General features: G+C 35.8%; 1 protein-coding gene across 7 annotated transcripts in view; it reads left to right on the forward strand.

Annotated features, from left to right (window-relative positions):
• Window positions 1–14061, forward strand: part of CLASP2 (cytoplasmic linker associated protein 2) — a 142341-nt gene that overhangs the window by 4218 nt on the left and 124062 nt on the right. For all 7 annotated transcript variants that reach the window (XM_085304197.1, XM_085304235.1, XM_085304204.1 and 4 more), the window contains exon 2: window positions 7871–7949. In XM_085304197.1, the coding sequence (XP_085160323.1) occupies window positions 7871–7949 (79 nt within the window). The remainder of the gene's footprint in view (window positions 1–7870; window positions 7950–14061) is intronic.

Genomic DNA, 14061 nt, shown 5'->3' on the forward strand with positions numbered 1-14061 from the left:
GAGAGGAAGGAAAGCATGAATCTCAACCTTGCAAATACTTAAGACATAAGTAGTTAGGACTCTGTTTGAAGTCCTGGCAAAGGTTGAAACTAGAATTCAAAATTTACTTGGGCGAATTAGAGATGCAGAGATCTACCGAAAAAAGGGAACTTCAGAAATGTCAAGTRTGAAGTCCTGCATTTTGGCAAGAATAATTAAATGCAGGATGCAGAACGTGATTAAGTAGCAGCTCATAAGAAAATACATGGATTATTTTGGATTAGAAGTTGAATGCAAGTCAACATATGCTGCRGAAAAGGCAAATGCTGAACTGAGTAGTACAAAGAGCACTGTAACCTGCACAACAGAAAAACAGAATAAATGAGGAGGTTCCTCCCAACCTGTATTTTTCAGTTACCATATAGATCCCTGTATTTCCCTAGTCTTCATTAAGAAATATTGGTAAATTAAATGTCTTTTCCTGTTGATGAAGAAATGTTCGACTTTGATCTCTTTACTGAGTTTCAGTTTTTCTTTYTGTTTTGTTACATTATCTTGGTTGCGTGGAAATTACTATCTTTATTTCTATATAATTGGAGTAAGTGAACTTTCAGGCTTTCTAGTTATGACTTGACCTGTCCATGTGTGCCCAGGAATCCAATTTTAGTTTTCAAGCTCAATGATCCAGTTCTTTTTYTTGAGCCATAGGTGGTATTTTTCATGTGTTATTTATGTTCTAGTCATAGAATGTGAATAAACAATCAAAGGTTAATCGGATAGATCAAGCAGATCTCCAGAAGAGGATGGGGGAAGATTTGCAAGAAACTAATTATTTTMAGTTTAGTTGAAACTGGTTTTGTCCAACCTTAAGTAAGAAATATCAAACATATAATTTTCAAATTCTCAGGGATTTGCCTTCTGAAGTGGAATTTACAGTTCTTGGTTAGTTTATAGTTTCAAAGTTTGTAACCCAGCCTAATCATAATCCCTGTTTAAAAAAGCTGCTCTGCTTCTGCCTTGGCCATGCATTGTCACCTTTGTTCTTGAAGCTGTGTGTGTGTGTGTGTGTGTGTATACACACACATAGACATATCTATATAGATATGCGTGTATTTGTGTGTGTGTGTGTGTATATATATATATATATAATATACACACACACACACACACGAGTGTATATATATATATATATACACACTGTGTATATATACACGCACACATATGTAGATAGATATAGATCTATAGATGTATTTCTTGTGGATTAGTTTTTCAGTATTTCAGCAAGCTGTTTTGGCCAGTGCTATAGGAGATTTATGTGCAGCAGATCAAATGCACGTGCAAGTCGAGAAGGACAACCGGACTGTCTCTTTTCATGGCAGCCTGCAGTGTAATTGCATTTGCTGTGACATGAGACTGCCTTAGCCAAGCCCTGTGCAGGGGAGAAGTACATTCTTCAGAATGGAATTCATGACAGTCAATATGTGTGAGCCGTAGTTCGACATGCATTTTTTAGCAGCATTGCTGATTTAAGCAGTTTCTTTCCCTGGCTGCCGAGTTCTGATAGTGCGTCATCCCTTCATTGCTCCAATGGGGATGTGAAGCTGCACAGTAGACAGGCTCAGGGAAGGGATCTGGTTGAGAAAATGCATTGGCTTGTTTGCCAGTCAGATTGGTTTCCTAAACTGGGTTATGATTCAGCTGCATAAACACTTGTCCCCTCACAGCAGAGGACCTGATGCAGGGGTAGGAATAACTGGCAGAAAATGGGAGTCACTGAATGTTTAATAACCACAGTTTTGACAAAAGGATATGGGAGAGGAAAAAGAGAGCATGGGCACAACAAGCATTACATTCTTTTGGAAGTACAAAGTTTAAAATGAAGTACTATAGTAAAAAAAAATGTATTTTTTTAAATTTAATATTTCCAAGAGAAATATATAAATCTCATTGTCTTCCTGCTGAGTCCTGCTTTTCAAGAGAGTTGTTCTTTTTTTTTCTTTTTTTTTTCTCCTGCAGCAAGTAACATTTAAGCTAGATCCATCTCAAAAAGAAAATGGCTTAAGGTGTCAGGTATTACATGATCACATTTGTGTTTTGTCCTCACTGTCCATGGAACAATGGATATGAAAATATATGGTAATGGTCAAAGAATAAACATTTGACATATCCTCATKTGGTGGCTGAATTTATTTATTTTATTAATGTTTTCATTACCACCCTCCCACCCCCATCCTCCTGCATGCAGCTCCTTGGAAAGCTTTTCTATCAGGCTATCTAAATTAGAGGATATTCTTTGTTCAAAAAGAAGTTCAATTTAAGTTTATATATAGAACTGAGCTGTTACTTAGCCTGTTTTTCATATGTCTTCATAGGAAAAAACCCTAGTTATTCCCATAGTAGATCAGTGTGGAAGTAGTACACTGCAATTCTGCGGAGTTAATTTGGGAGTATCAATCATTGTTGTCCACAGAATGGAAAATAATTCTGAATGATGCTGTTGTCTGAATTTAAGTGAATTTGAAGATTATAGGAGATTTTGAAAGAGTAAAAAGTAGTAAACATTTAATAGTGTTACATTAACACATGATCTTCAAGGTTTTGATTGGGTAGATATTTTCTGGTTAATGAGCAGAAAATTTTTGTTACAATTCTTATGGGAAAGGGCAGGTAGGTAGAGTTTGTGTAAACTTTGAAGTTTTTTGACAGCATTAGGTTTGCTTGTTTTGGCTGCTATTCAGAAGAGGTCAAAATAACAAGGATCCAGATCTATGCCTGTGGAGAAGGACCTCTGAAGAAACCAGGCCTTTTCAGCAGCAAAGTTTTACTCATAAGTCTCTGAATAAATATGGGTAATTCATTCAGGCATGGTCTGCTAGTGTGGTTTCTTAAACTGCAATGCTGAAATGATTTGTGGTCAGTCATCACAGAAAGACTAAGAAAAGAAGATTATCGTAACTGAGGAAGCTTGGTAGTCTGTACTCCCTTTCCAGACAGTGGTGGCTGCAGTTGATGCATGGTTTTGTATGTAGTAAAGAGTTGACTCTTTTGGCCCCAGCCTTTGGGGTTCTCAGTTTTTAGTCCAAACTGTAGTTGCAAAACATTGCTTTAAAGTCAATAAACTTTAATTGTAGATAGAGGAGGCTCTGCATTTACTAAAGAACTCTAGCATTGCCTTTTTTTTTCCTCCACGCTTTTTTAATCTGTGTGTTTCAGTACCAAAAAGGAATACACAGTGAAATGTCAGTCTTCAGTTACATGTTGCTTCCCTCTACTTACTGCTTAAACTGCTGAGCATGAAGACTTTCTGGTAGATTACCAGTAGGCTCTCTCTGTCCTTACAGTATGGAGACATATGATACATACGAAAACACATTATAGACTTCTTTGAAAGTGAGTGCTGTATGTACTGTAGAAGATGAAGGAAGCCAGAGAATGGAAATAATGCTTTCTTATCAGCTAGAATATCTAAAGTATAGATGATGCATTTGATAGCTTCAGCAGCTGGGACTGCAATTTCAGCAGAGTCAGCAGAGTGGCTGCCTGGCTGACGCAGAATGGGAAGGTTGCAGCAATGCACTTTCTTGTACAAGGAAGAAGAGTCTGAAAATGACCTGGCTGGGACTGAAGAAGAGCTTGGGAGGGAGAAACAGCCTAGGGAAATGGAAGCTTTGTTCTGCCCATAGAACTAGGTGCAGTCTTTGGTATCTGGATGATAGTTTGGGTTATGAGGGTGCGTGGGATGAGTCAAGAGGGTAGGTCTCAGAAGTTGTTGATCTGGAGAAAACTGGAGTGGAAACAAGGAGAAAGCTGTTGAGTATCCTACAAAATAGGAAAATAGGAATGTATTCAGAGAGGTGAATAAAGTGGGCAAGCAGTAAGAAGTTTAAAGTGAAGCAGAAGAGAGTTACCAATGACCAGAATTGTAGCTATGACAGGAAGCCCAATTGCTCAATAATTTTACAATATAAAGTAAATCTCTCCAGTACAGGAACTTGATGGAAGTTCCTTTTGACCTTCTCTACCTCATAGTAAAAAAAAAAAAAAAAAAAAAAAATTAAAAAAAAACAGACAAAAACCCCCCCAACACTTCAGATCCAAGGACACCCACAACTCCAATTCAAGTAAGCTTAAATTTCTTTCTACTGTGAATCTCAAAGGTGGTAGTTAAAAGCATCAAAAAACAACGAGCTGTTGAATCAATCTCAATGTGCAAACCTACAACTACTCATGCTTCCAAGTCTTGAAACGTATATTCTGTACCACTTACCAGTCCCTTTCTAGGTGTCAGGCAAAAGGCTTAATGTATACATTGAGTAAGACATAGGTCCAACAATTTTTATCTCTGAAAAAATAACCCCCTATTTAAGCTAGTAGGAAGAGCCACAGTAATGGTGAGAGGCTTCTCTGCTCATAGCAGAGATCCCCTATGGCTTCTCACTCTTCCTCRTAGTGTCTGAGAGCTTGGAACTTTTTTATCTTGAGGATCAGTTCTGCCTCAACTTGGTGGTTTTCTTGAATGAAGCTCTTACGACCCCAAACCAAATGATAATCCTTGCTCACTGTAGTGTTCTCAGGACTGCTGTGCTGTGTAGCGCTACTTGAATACTGAATGGATGATACCTGCCAGAAGGTGCTGAAATTTAGAACATTGCATACCAAACAGAGGAGTGTGGAGACTGATTTACAAAAACTATTGATGGTAGTTTATTTGGTATGTTCTGTGGTRGTATGCTTCAGCAAAATTCAGCTGKCTTTTTTTTTTTTTTTTTTTTTTTTTKWWTTGCAGAATGGGAGCCAACCTGAGGTCAGTCACATCATACTGTCTCACCCTACAAGTATTATATATTTTTCTTTTCAAAGTGGCAGGCCTCTGGCCATTATAGTGGACTCTGTATGACCTAAAGGGATAACTCATGTTATACAAGGTTGCTCTGTATAGCCTTAGTAACCTGTTCCCCTACCTCTTATCTGTAAATACTGCGTGTTTAGTAGCTGTTAGAGGATTTCATAGCACAGTGTATGTTAGTTTTGCAATTGTAAAAGCCAAGGTTAGTCTCATGTCTCATTCTGACTAAGCAAGGTAACTTTTTCAAAGYTTTATCCTTGTGCAATATAAACAATATATTTTCATACAGTAAGGACATCACAAGACAAAATTACTCATCAGGATATTTATGTTGATAGTATTTACCAAGGTGACTTTTGCACAGTAATTAGTGAAATAGAACCCTTACTGTGTTCTTCAAGCAAGTAATTGATAGACTTTTAGTTACAAAGAACCAATGCCATATTGACAACTGCTTGAATGGTTAATCAAGATAAATGTGATTCTTGCATTGTAAGAAGTGATTGAACTTTATCTATTCACAAGGATACAAAAACATGGAGTGTGCAGGCAGTATCTCGGTGGGTGCTCTTGAACAAAACAAAGTATTCTTACACGAATGAAATGCAGGTGATCGGAATCKTTGTTGGCAGTAACAGTCACAATAGGATAAATAGCCAATTCTCTGATTGTGGAGGTTCAGATCTTCCGTATGGTTACTGTTTTTGTCCAGGTCAGACTGAAAAAAACCTAGAGGCTACCCTTGGAGGAATTCATTTAAAAAATACTCTCCATCTTATTAACAGCTCTTCTTTGGGATCAGTAAAGAGCGTATCTGTTACTTAAAAAAAAAAAAAAAATCTAGATAGATGTCTTCTTTATATCTGTATCTATCTATCTTATCTAAATCTTTAAAACTCTGAACTGCTGTTGTTCAGAAATGTAGAAGTCTTAAAGATGATTTACAGAAACAACTGAAGTTGTGGAGGGGGGAGAGAGAGAGAGAGAGAGAGTGAGAGAGAGAGTGCCAAAGCACCCTTACAGAAAGAAAGGCTGCAGTTTGTGCACAAATTGATACCAGAGTACTTGCACAGGAAAGGTACTTTGAAAATTTTCACTGGAAGAAAAGTCTAAGGTGGATCTTGTAGTCAAAACCAGATCCATAAGAAAGCAGAATATATACTGAGAAGAAGTTTCCTATTAATTTGTGTCAGRTATCCTCCTTTCCCTTGAGATTTTGTCTCAAGTGTTTTATAATTTGAGAATCTGGAAAAGAGTATTGAAGAAAAGAACTTCTGGGAAGCCTCAATATTAATATAAAGGCTGTTTTATGTATGTATTTTTTGTCTCAATAAGCTATAAATTATGATCTTCTGTTATCTTGTCCATCTAACTCTTACATGCAGTCATTTGTTGGAACATATTAATTTCAGCCAGTGATGCTTTTTGCAGTTATAAAACTGMGTAAATCTGCAAGTGACTGGTACTGAATTTGGTACCTTCTACTTACAGGGAGGTCTGCTCTGCCAATACTGAATGACTTAATACTTGTTTAATTATGTGCTTGTTTCAGAATTACGTGTTTGCTTCAGAATGGCATTCTGTGGGGGGCCTATTGGTCTAGTTTCTTGTGAAAACAAAGCTTACGTGATCCTCTGTGTGGGCTGCGTGTTTTCRTAGTAATATCTTTTCAAGTTGTTTTTGACTGGTTGGCTAGTTTGGACAAATCTTGGCAGATAAGGGTCTTAAGGAAGACTGTTCTTGAAGCAAATGTGGTTCCAAGTTTTATGAAAATAGGCAGTAGAGGGGAGTTGTTTTATTCATGTCTTTGTGGGCAAAAATTACAGTGTAAGTATACATCTCAATAGAGTATAGAGAATTCATTTGGAGGAAATGCCCTTATAAATGCCCAAGCTTCAGAAGGTGCCTCCTTTGATATTTGTGTCTTCATAGACAACAAATTCAGTYGTCAGATGTGATAATGTTCTGATGTTCAAAAAAAAACTGTCTTAAGAAGCTGAGAATAAAGTCCTGATACAGTGTGCAGGATACTTAAGAGGAAAAAAAAATGGCATCCAGACTTGTTGAAGTTATTTGGTTGAACTGATCATTTCTGATACTATTTTCTGTTTCTGAATTAGTAGATACTGTCTTCTTTCACCATCAAAGATGGGATATTTCTCACAACCACAGCTGTATTTTGAATAAGAGCAAATGAAGAAAAATAAAACTTYCCTAGCTGAAGAAGCAGGTCAATGAATGGTGTGGTCTGAACTGCTAGGGGAATTAGCAGCATTAGCTTTTCTTACTTGCTTTCTTTTGGGAGTTRGGAAAATAAGTTGACAGACTCAGGTAAGCTCTTAGCACCTGGGAAGCTGTTTTGAACTTTGTCTTTCCAGCCTGTATCCCCTTTCAAAGTTGTTGAATGCAAGTTTTATTTTGAAATTAATTTAGGACTTAYGTTGAGGGGTTTGATCTGTTTGCTTTTTGTTTTAAGCTGTTTRCTTTTCTTTTGAGTTTGGGTATGTTTCCTTACAGAAGCTTAGGAGCCTGGTGGAGGAGATGAGGCTAAAATAGTATAGCTGTTGTGATGCATAGTACTTGTTCCAAAAGAGTTTTGATTGCCAATTACTACTGGGATGAACTCCTGGGAGTCATCTTTTAAAGAAAATGGGGAATAGAACTGCAGTCATAATATATAATCCAGACAAAAATGAAGAACTCTTCCTGGCTCCTTAATCCTTTTATTAATCTGAATTTTTATCATCTGTAGTTGGAAGTACATTAAAACACTGAATTTCTAACACTTATTTTCTTTCTGTGCTAAACAAGTACTGAAAAATCTGAACAGCACTAGTATATGAAAATATTTCTGAACTATTCCAGACTTCCTGAAAACTTTGTTTTAATCAAAGATTTTTGGAATTATCAGCTCTCTATTAGAATTTTCATTATCTTTAGACTGATACAGTGTTTCAGCATGTTTGCATGTATATTCGTGATTTCTTTTAAAATAAAGATTCTTCAGTAATATGTTTTGTATATCTAATGTTTTTGTTTCAACAGGTGGCATTACTGGGATTAGATGTTTTAGGTGCCTTTGTCGACAGACTATCAGGACGCTTTAAATCCTATATAGGAACCAGTAAGTAAAATACAACTTTCTTTTTTCCTCTTAAAATGAAAAGGTAGAAGACATACTTTTTTGTGTTCATTGAAGCAATGATAGGTGAAACATGCTGAAAACCTTCTGATCTAAATATAGTTTAAAACAGAGTCTGAGGATGTAAATGTATTGGCAGAATTTAGGGATCTCGTTGTCATTGGAAYATGAATAATTCTTACAATAGCTTGGAAATACTTGCTGGTCATGTAATTATTCATCTGTAGATGGCTATTGCATTTTTTTTTTAATTCCAGGAATGTCTTTCTGTAACTAGCTTCATGCTATACATTTGCTTACCATATCCCAAGACGGTCTTATCTGATAATGGCACTGGAACATAAGAGTTATTTTTAACTTGTATTAAAGACTGGAGGTTTTATTTGTAGATCATCTKAATTAGTGCCTTATTTTTGCTGAAGTTTGTGTCCTCAGGGAGGATGATGCAGTCTATTTCCTGCTAGATAACTAGACTTTAGCTTTCAGTAGTGTAAACTTCGAGGGAAAAAAAAAAAAGAAAGACTAGCATGAAATGTTTACTTGAATGAATTTCAAATTAATGAATCTACATGTATTTGAGTATAAAATAGTTGTTCTCAGAAGTATGAGCAAACTTACCTGTTCAATTCAGTTCCTTGGTTGCTGTTCTTGAGAAGAGATTGTGATAATACAGCATTAACATTACTGTTTTGTCTTTGTCTATTTTTACCAGAAATTTCTAGTTAAATGTCCTTTTCCAAAATTTGTCTGGATTATGTTGCAACTTCCTTGTTCCCACATCCCCAGCTCAAATTGTTTGTCAAAAGCTTCTCGTTTCTTAAGTTTCTACATTTGTGTTTAAAAGTCGAGAAATCAGTGTCAACTTGAAAATTTAGAAATACATAGTTTGTGACAAGTTACTAACTCAGTTAAATTAAAGCGTGTTTCAGGAGTCTGTAGAATACTCTTTCTACTTCAGTACAGTGTTACAAAATTTAGATCTGTTGCAGAGGATTTTTGTTTGACTGGTTGGTTTTGTACAGGAGTAGTGTCAGGAGACATATTTCAGAAATAACTTCTAGAAAAGCTGAGGAATAGYACTGCCTTCAACTGGAATTAGTCTTCTGAGCATCTCTAAAATAAAGACCTGTAGAGTGTGTTATGCTAAATATACAAGTCACTGTTGTGCATGGTCAGCTATACGTAAGCATAACRGGTGCTGAAAGGTCAGTATTAGTGAAGGCAGGAAATAATTATTTTCTTATTTCTTACTATTTTGAAGAGTGATTTGTGTGTGTTCTGTTTGGTTGGTAGCTACCTCACCAAACCTTATGGGAAGACTCTAGATAAAAACTTTTGACAATAAAGCAGTAATACAAAAACTTTGTTGTAAATACCTGAAAGTGTAGGTATTTGGAGATTCATGAGAGTAATGAAAGGCTGACTGGTGAGCAAGAAAACTGCTTTCCCAAATGATGCTTTCAGAACCAACAGCTTTCCAAATCATACTGGTATGATATGCTTTGTTTGTTGTAAGAAAATCTCAAAATTTGTTCTAAGAGTTGTCAGATCTAGCAGTTGTTCAAATTGTTAGTTGRATCACTGTTGCTCAAAACATAATTTGTTTCTGTTTTTATTAAAATTTCTTGGACTATTACTCTGTCTCAGCTTCTTAATGGTTGCTGGTTTCCTCATAGCATGTTTRCTAAATAGATGCTTATAAATCCATAAGCTTTCCTAGCTTTTTTCAGCTCCTCATTTATGTATTTTATTGACTTTTACCTTTTGTGTTACYTATGTTATATGATTATATCAGTTAAATTTGTTATACAGAGAGTGTTTGTCAAATCAATAGGTCTTAATTTTATATTAGAGGCATGCCCTATCTGTCCATAAGAATGATGCCATAAGAAGGCAATGGTAAACCAAACCGATCCAACCCCACTCATAACCCCCCAACACACCCTGAAAGCAATTGCAATTCCACAAGATTTTTTTTAACRTGCTCATATTTTATGTATTGACGTGACTATAAATGAGGAAGATTCATTTACTGTTTGTGATRTGAAATCACTTCTTTGGCTTTTGATGTAGAGGGAAGAAGATGTGGACATTATCCAGTAGTTTCTTATTGCATCCTGATCTGTGTGATACCATTACTGTATTGTACTCCTTATTCAGTCTTGCCAGATAGCTGATAAATTTGCTTATTAGGAGTCTAATATGGGGGGGGGGGGAACAACCCGAGCCAGCTCATGCAACTTTGAAATCCTCTGTCAAACCACGAAGGTTTGCGTAAGCAARTTATGTTCTGTTGACTTTGCCAGTTTAGGCTCTAACACAATCCAAAAATGGCTCTGGTAAGTCAGACCAAAGACCAATGTCTGCAGTGACCCATTTGCAGGTGCCTAAAGAAGAAAGTAAGGACAGGACAAACATACAGTGAGAATGTCTTCAGTACAACCTAGTTGTCAGCAATTTTGCAGTTTAGGGTCAGCCAAGACAGAGATAATCTTTAGTGCCTAACCTGCTGCCCTTTCCTTCTACAAGTTTATCTAGCTGCCTTTTGAACCRTCATAGACCTTTGGCGTCCACAGCGTTCTGTAGTAATGCTTGATTGTACGTGATCTGAAAAAAATTCTTATTTATTTTTGGATTGGCTACCTGATAATTTAAATTWATGTTTGCTAGATCTCATATTAAAGAGGTGAGCTGTAATTTCTTATCACCATTGCCAGTCATGATTTTACACATCTTTTTGTGCTTCTCATCTGCCATTATTCCCCCCCCCCATAAGAGTCCTGACCTAATTGTTTCTTATACGAAAGTTGTCACATATTTTTTAATGTTCATATTACCACTTTCAATACCATTCTATTGTAATGTTTTTTAGATGAAGCAGCCATCATGCTTTCGTGCAGCATATGTGGCATAGTGATGTTTGTTTTCATTATGTCATTTTGGGTGGTAATTACTAATAAGTTATTTGCTTGTTATGCTGCTACTGAAAATTGTAGAATATATCTACTGTAACATCCTAAGCTCTTTCCTGTGTAATGATAATGGGTCTAGATCTGTTATCTAGSGTGATGTCTCTTGCTGCCTGTACTATGCATTATTCCAAATTTATCATTGTGGTTCCACATAATGATTCCACATTAATTCCAGTAAGACTACTTTTGAGAATTATTTGAAAATCCATCTACGTTCTGTCAGCTGAGTTATCTTTGTCCRTGTGCACAGCTGTTCTTCCAGAGGGGTCTTACAAGTGAGATATTGCATCTTTATGAAAGCTGTATTGTCCCTCTTCTGTTATGTTACAGCTTACTCTGTGTTTACTGAGCTYTTTACAGATGCTAGAGGAAACTTATTTCATAAGTCTGTTCTCTGCTACATCTCAATGATGAAAATTGCTTAGAAGTAGGAAAAAAGYCTCTTAAGAGAGTTTTTTGTTTTGTTTCTCTGAAACTGCTTTTACACAAAAATTCTATGGACAAACTGTGGGAAGGAATCTACTGATTATGCAAACTATGATCTAAGCGTTTTTATATCTTAGTGGTTATGTGTTACATCTTATGATTAGARTGCAGTTAGGGCACTATTTGATGTGACAATAGTTAATGCAGTRGGTAATCTTGTATTGCAGATTCACAATTCATACTGCTTACAAGAAGAGAAAATAAAGGTCACGATACTAAGCCTGAAAATGTTGGGAAATTTGAAAACAAATGTTCCTCAATTAGATGACAAGATTGATATATGAACACAGGAAATCTTATTAGTATTTTTTGTGGTAGGCATTTATTTCCTTCTGGTTTGGTCTAATAAATATAGTTATGTTATTTTGGGAAAAGAAATATAATAGAACTTTTCCACCCAATTTAATTATTATTTTGAAATACTCAAAGTATAGTTAATTTCTGCTTTGGTTACTGCAACAGTCATTGCATTCTCACTGAAGAGCAGGATTGCAGCATGGATATATCAGTGCAAGATGTAAGTGTGAAGGACTTACTGTGTAAAGTTTTTGATTTTATAGCAATATTTTCCATCATAAAAGATAGGGAAATTTAAATGTGTTTTTGTCTTACAGAACTGCCTTAATTTTTGGCAACCCTGAGATGTTCTTATTTATGATTGTGAACTCTGGAAATTATAACATATTACCCAATCATAACATGTCAAAGTATGTTTTTCCTTGTTTAATTTCAGTTATCRTGGGGACAGTTTTCCTTCAAATACAGAGGAAAAACAGTCAATGTGGCTTCACACCCATAAAAATAGTAGGCTTTTTGCTAAGAAATAAAACACGTGCTTGCTTATTTATTCTGTCTGTCTTTACAGGCTACATGTAGACTGTAAATTAGATTTGGGCAAAGTCAATACAGCAGCTTCAAAACAGATGCTTTCCAAAGCTTTGAAGAGTGCGTTAATGATCTTTGCATTGAAGTACACTGCCTGGTAAGAGAGTTAATTCAGTTTCCCAGGCAACAATCTAATGTTACAGTAACTTTCTTTCAAGGTGTTATCCTTTTCTGATTAACCACCTTGCATGCTCTCTGCTGCTGACATCAGTGTTGGGAGATTTGGAGAYGCAAATTAGGATATTAATATTATTTCCAGGGAAGATGCTTGAAAATACTTTACAAGCAATATATGTCAGAATATACGTTAGTTCATAAGCCTGGAGGACTAGGTTCTGGAAAAATAGAGCAGATTAAGGGGTATTTGGTACAGTGTTACATCTTGTAATATTTAATATTTCCTGACTAAACCAGAAGATTAAAACAGCTTATGTAAGAGTACATATTTACTCTGTCCGTTTTCCCAGGTGATGGCATCAATAGTTAAAGTATTATATGTAAGAAGAAAAACTGAAAAAAATTGTTACTTTTTCCTCTAGTTTTGCTTTCTAAAAGGAGTGAATGTTATCTTGCTCTCTTCCCAAATATCATTTACATATTGAGACTAATGACGTGGTGTACTCTAGAATCCCAGATTAYATAGGCTTATAGAACACCTAAACATAAAATCATGCATTAATTTAGATTGAAATGGACTTTTGGAGGTTGTGTGGCCCATGTCTCTTTTTAGAGCAGGGCTAGCCTCAAAAGTTAGACAAAACTTTGAAATTAAATGAAGTTGCTCAGTAAGTATAAAGCAAGCCTTTCTACTTATGTGAGGAAAAAATCTGTCTCAAAGGTAGTTTGTTGCATCTACGTGCAAGTCAGGTTTTTTTGTGACGTTGATTATTCATTTTGCTGCTTATTGACTTCAGGAAAAGCTATGCTAGGTATGTAATACAGGATTTTGTTCTTAAAAATATGTTGAATATTTTCTATTTTGAAAAAAAATAGAGATTTTTGAAGGAAGACTCAATTCTTTTGTCCTCCCCCTCCCCAAGAATAGGTATTTTGGGTATTTTCAAATTTAAATGAGAGTAATAACAACAGCAAGAAAAACCCTGCAAATTTTCTGCAGCATCCCTGAAAGCCCTTTGGTTTCCTAAGGTTCCCTCTACAGTTAATCATCAGTGATTGGAGTAACTTAAGCTGATTGATATTCATAGCTTATTTAAGCTRCAACTTGTGTTGTCTTGGTGATATTTTTTTACACTGCAATTAAATATATTTTTTTTTCTATATAGCCTTTTAAAGCTCTTTACATTATGGCTGGCAAGCATAGGAATTTATTAGTAGTATGACTTTCATCTGAAGTGATTGCTGCTAGACTGATAACCCCAGAATTAGAATATCTTCTGCTTACTATCTGTGGATGCTACACTGAAGAGGCCTGATTGCTGTATGACACCTGGAAATGCAATGTCATCAAATAAAAGGTTTTGGTTTTTGTTTGGTTCTAATGAATATAGTGCTGTAAAAACTTAGCTCAGAGCTAAGATATTCATAAGATGACATGGCCGTGTGTTCTCTACTTTCTAGTTTTCCTGCTGGTCTAGTATATTCACCTCTCTAAAATCCTTGGACTCTCCTCTCATGTTACTCGAGACTGAGACCCTGATAGGTCCATGAATATCATAAGTACAAATTTCTTTTGCTCTCCACTATCARTGATGAATGATATACCTCATTAATCCAGTTAATGCTTACCTTAG

Source organism: Rhea americana, unplaced genomic scaffold, assembly GCF_003343005.1.
Source record: "Rhea americana isolate MKP2758 unplaced genomic scaffold, rheAme1 scaffold_100, whole genome shotgun sequence".
Lineage (NCBI taxonomy): Eukaryota > Metazoa > Chordata > Aves > Rheiformes > Rheidae > Rhea > Rhea americana.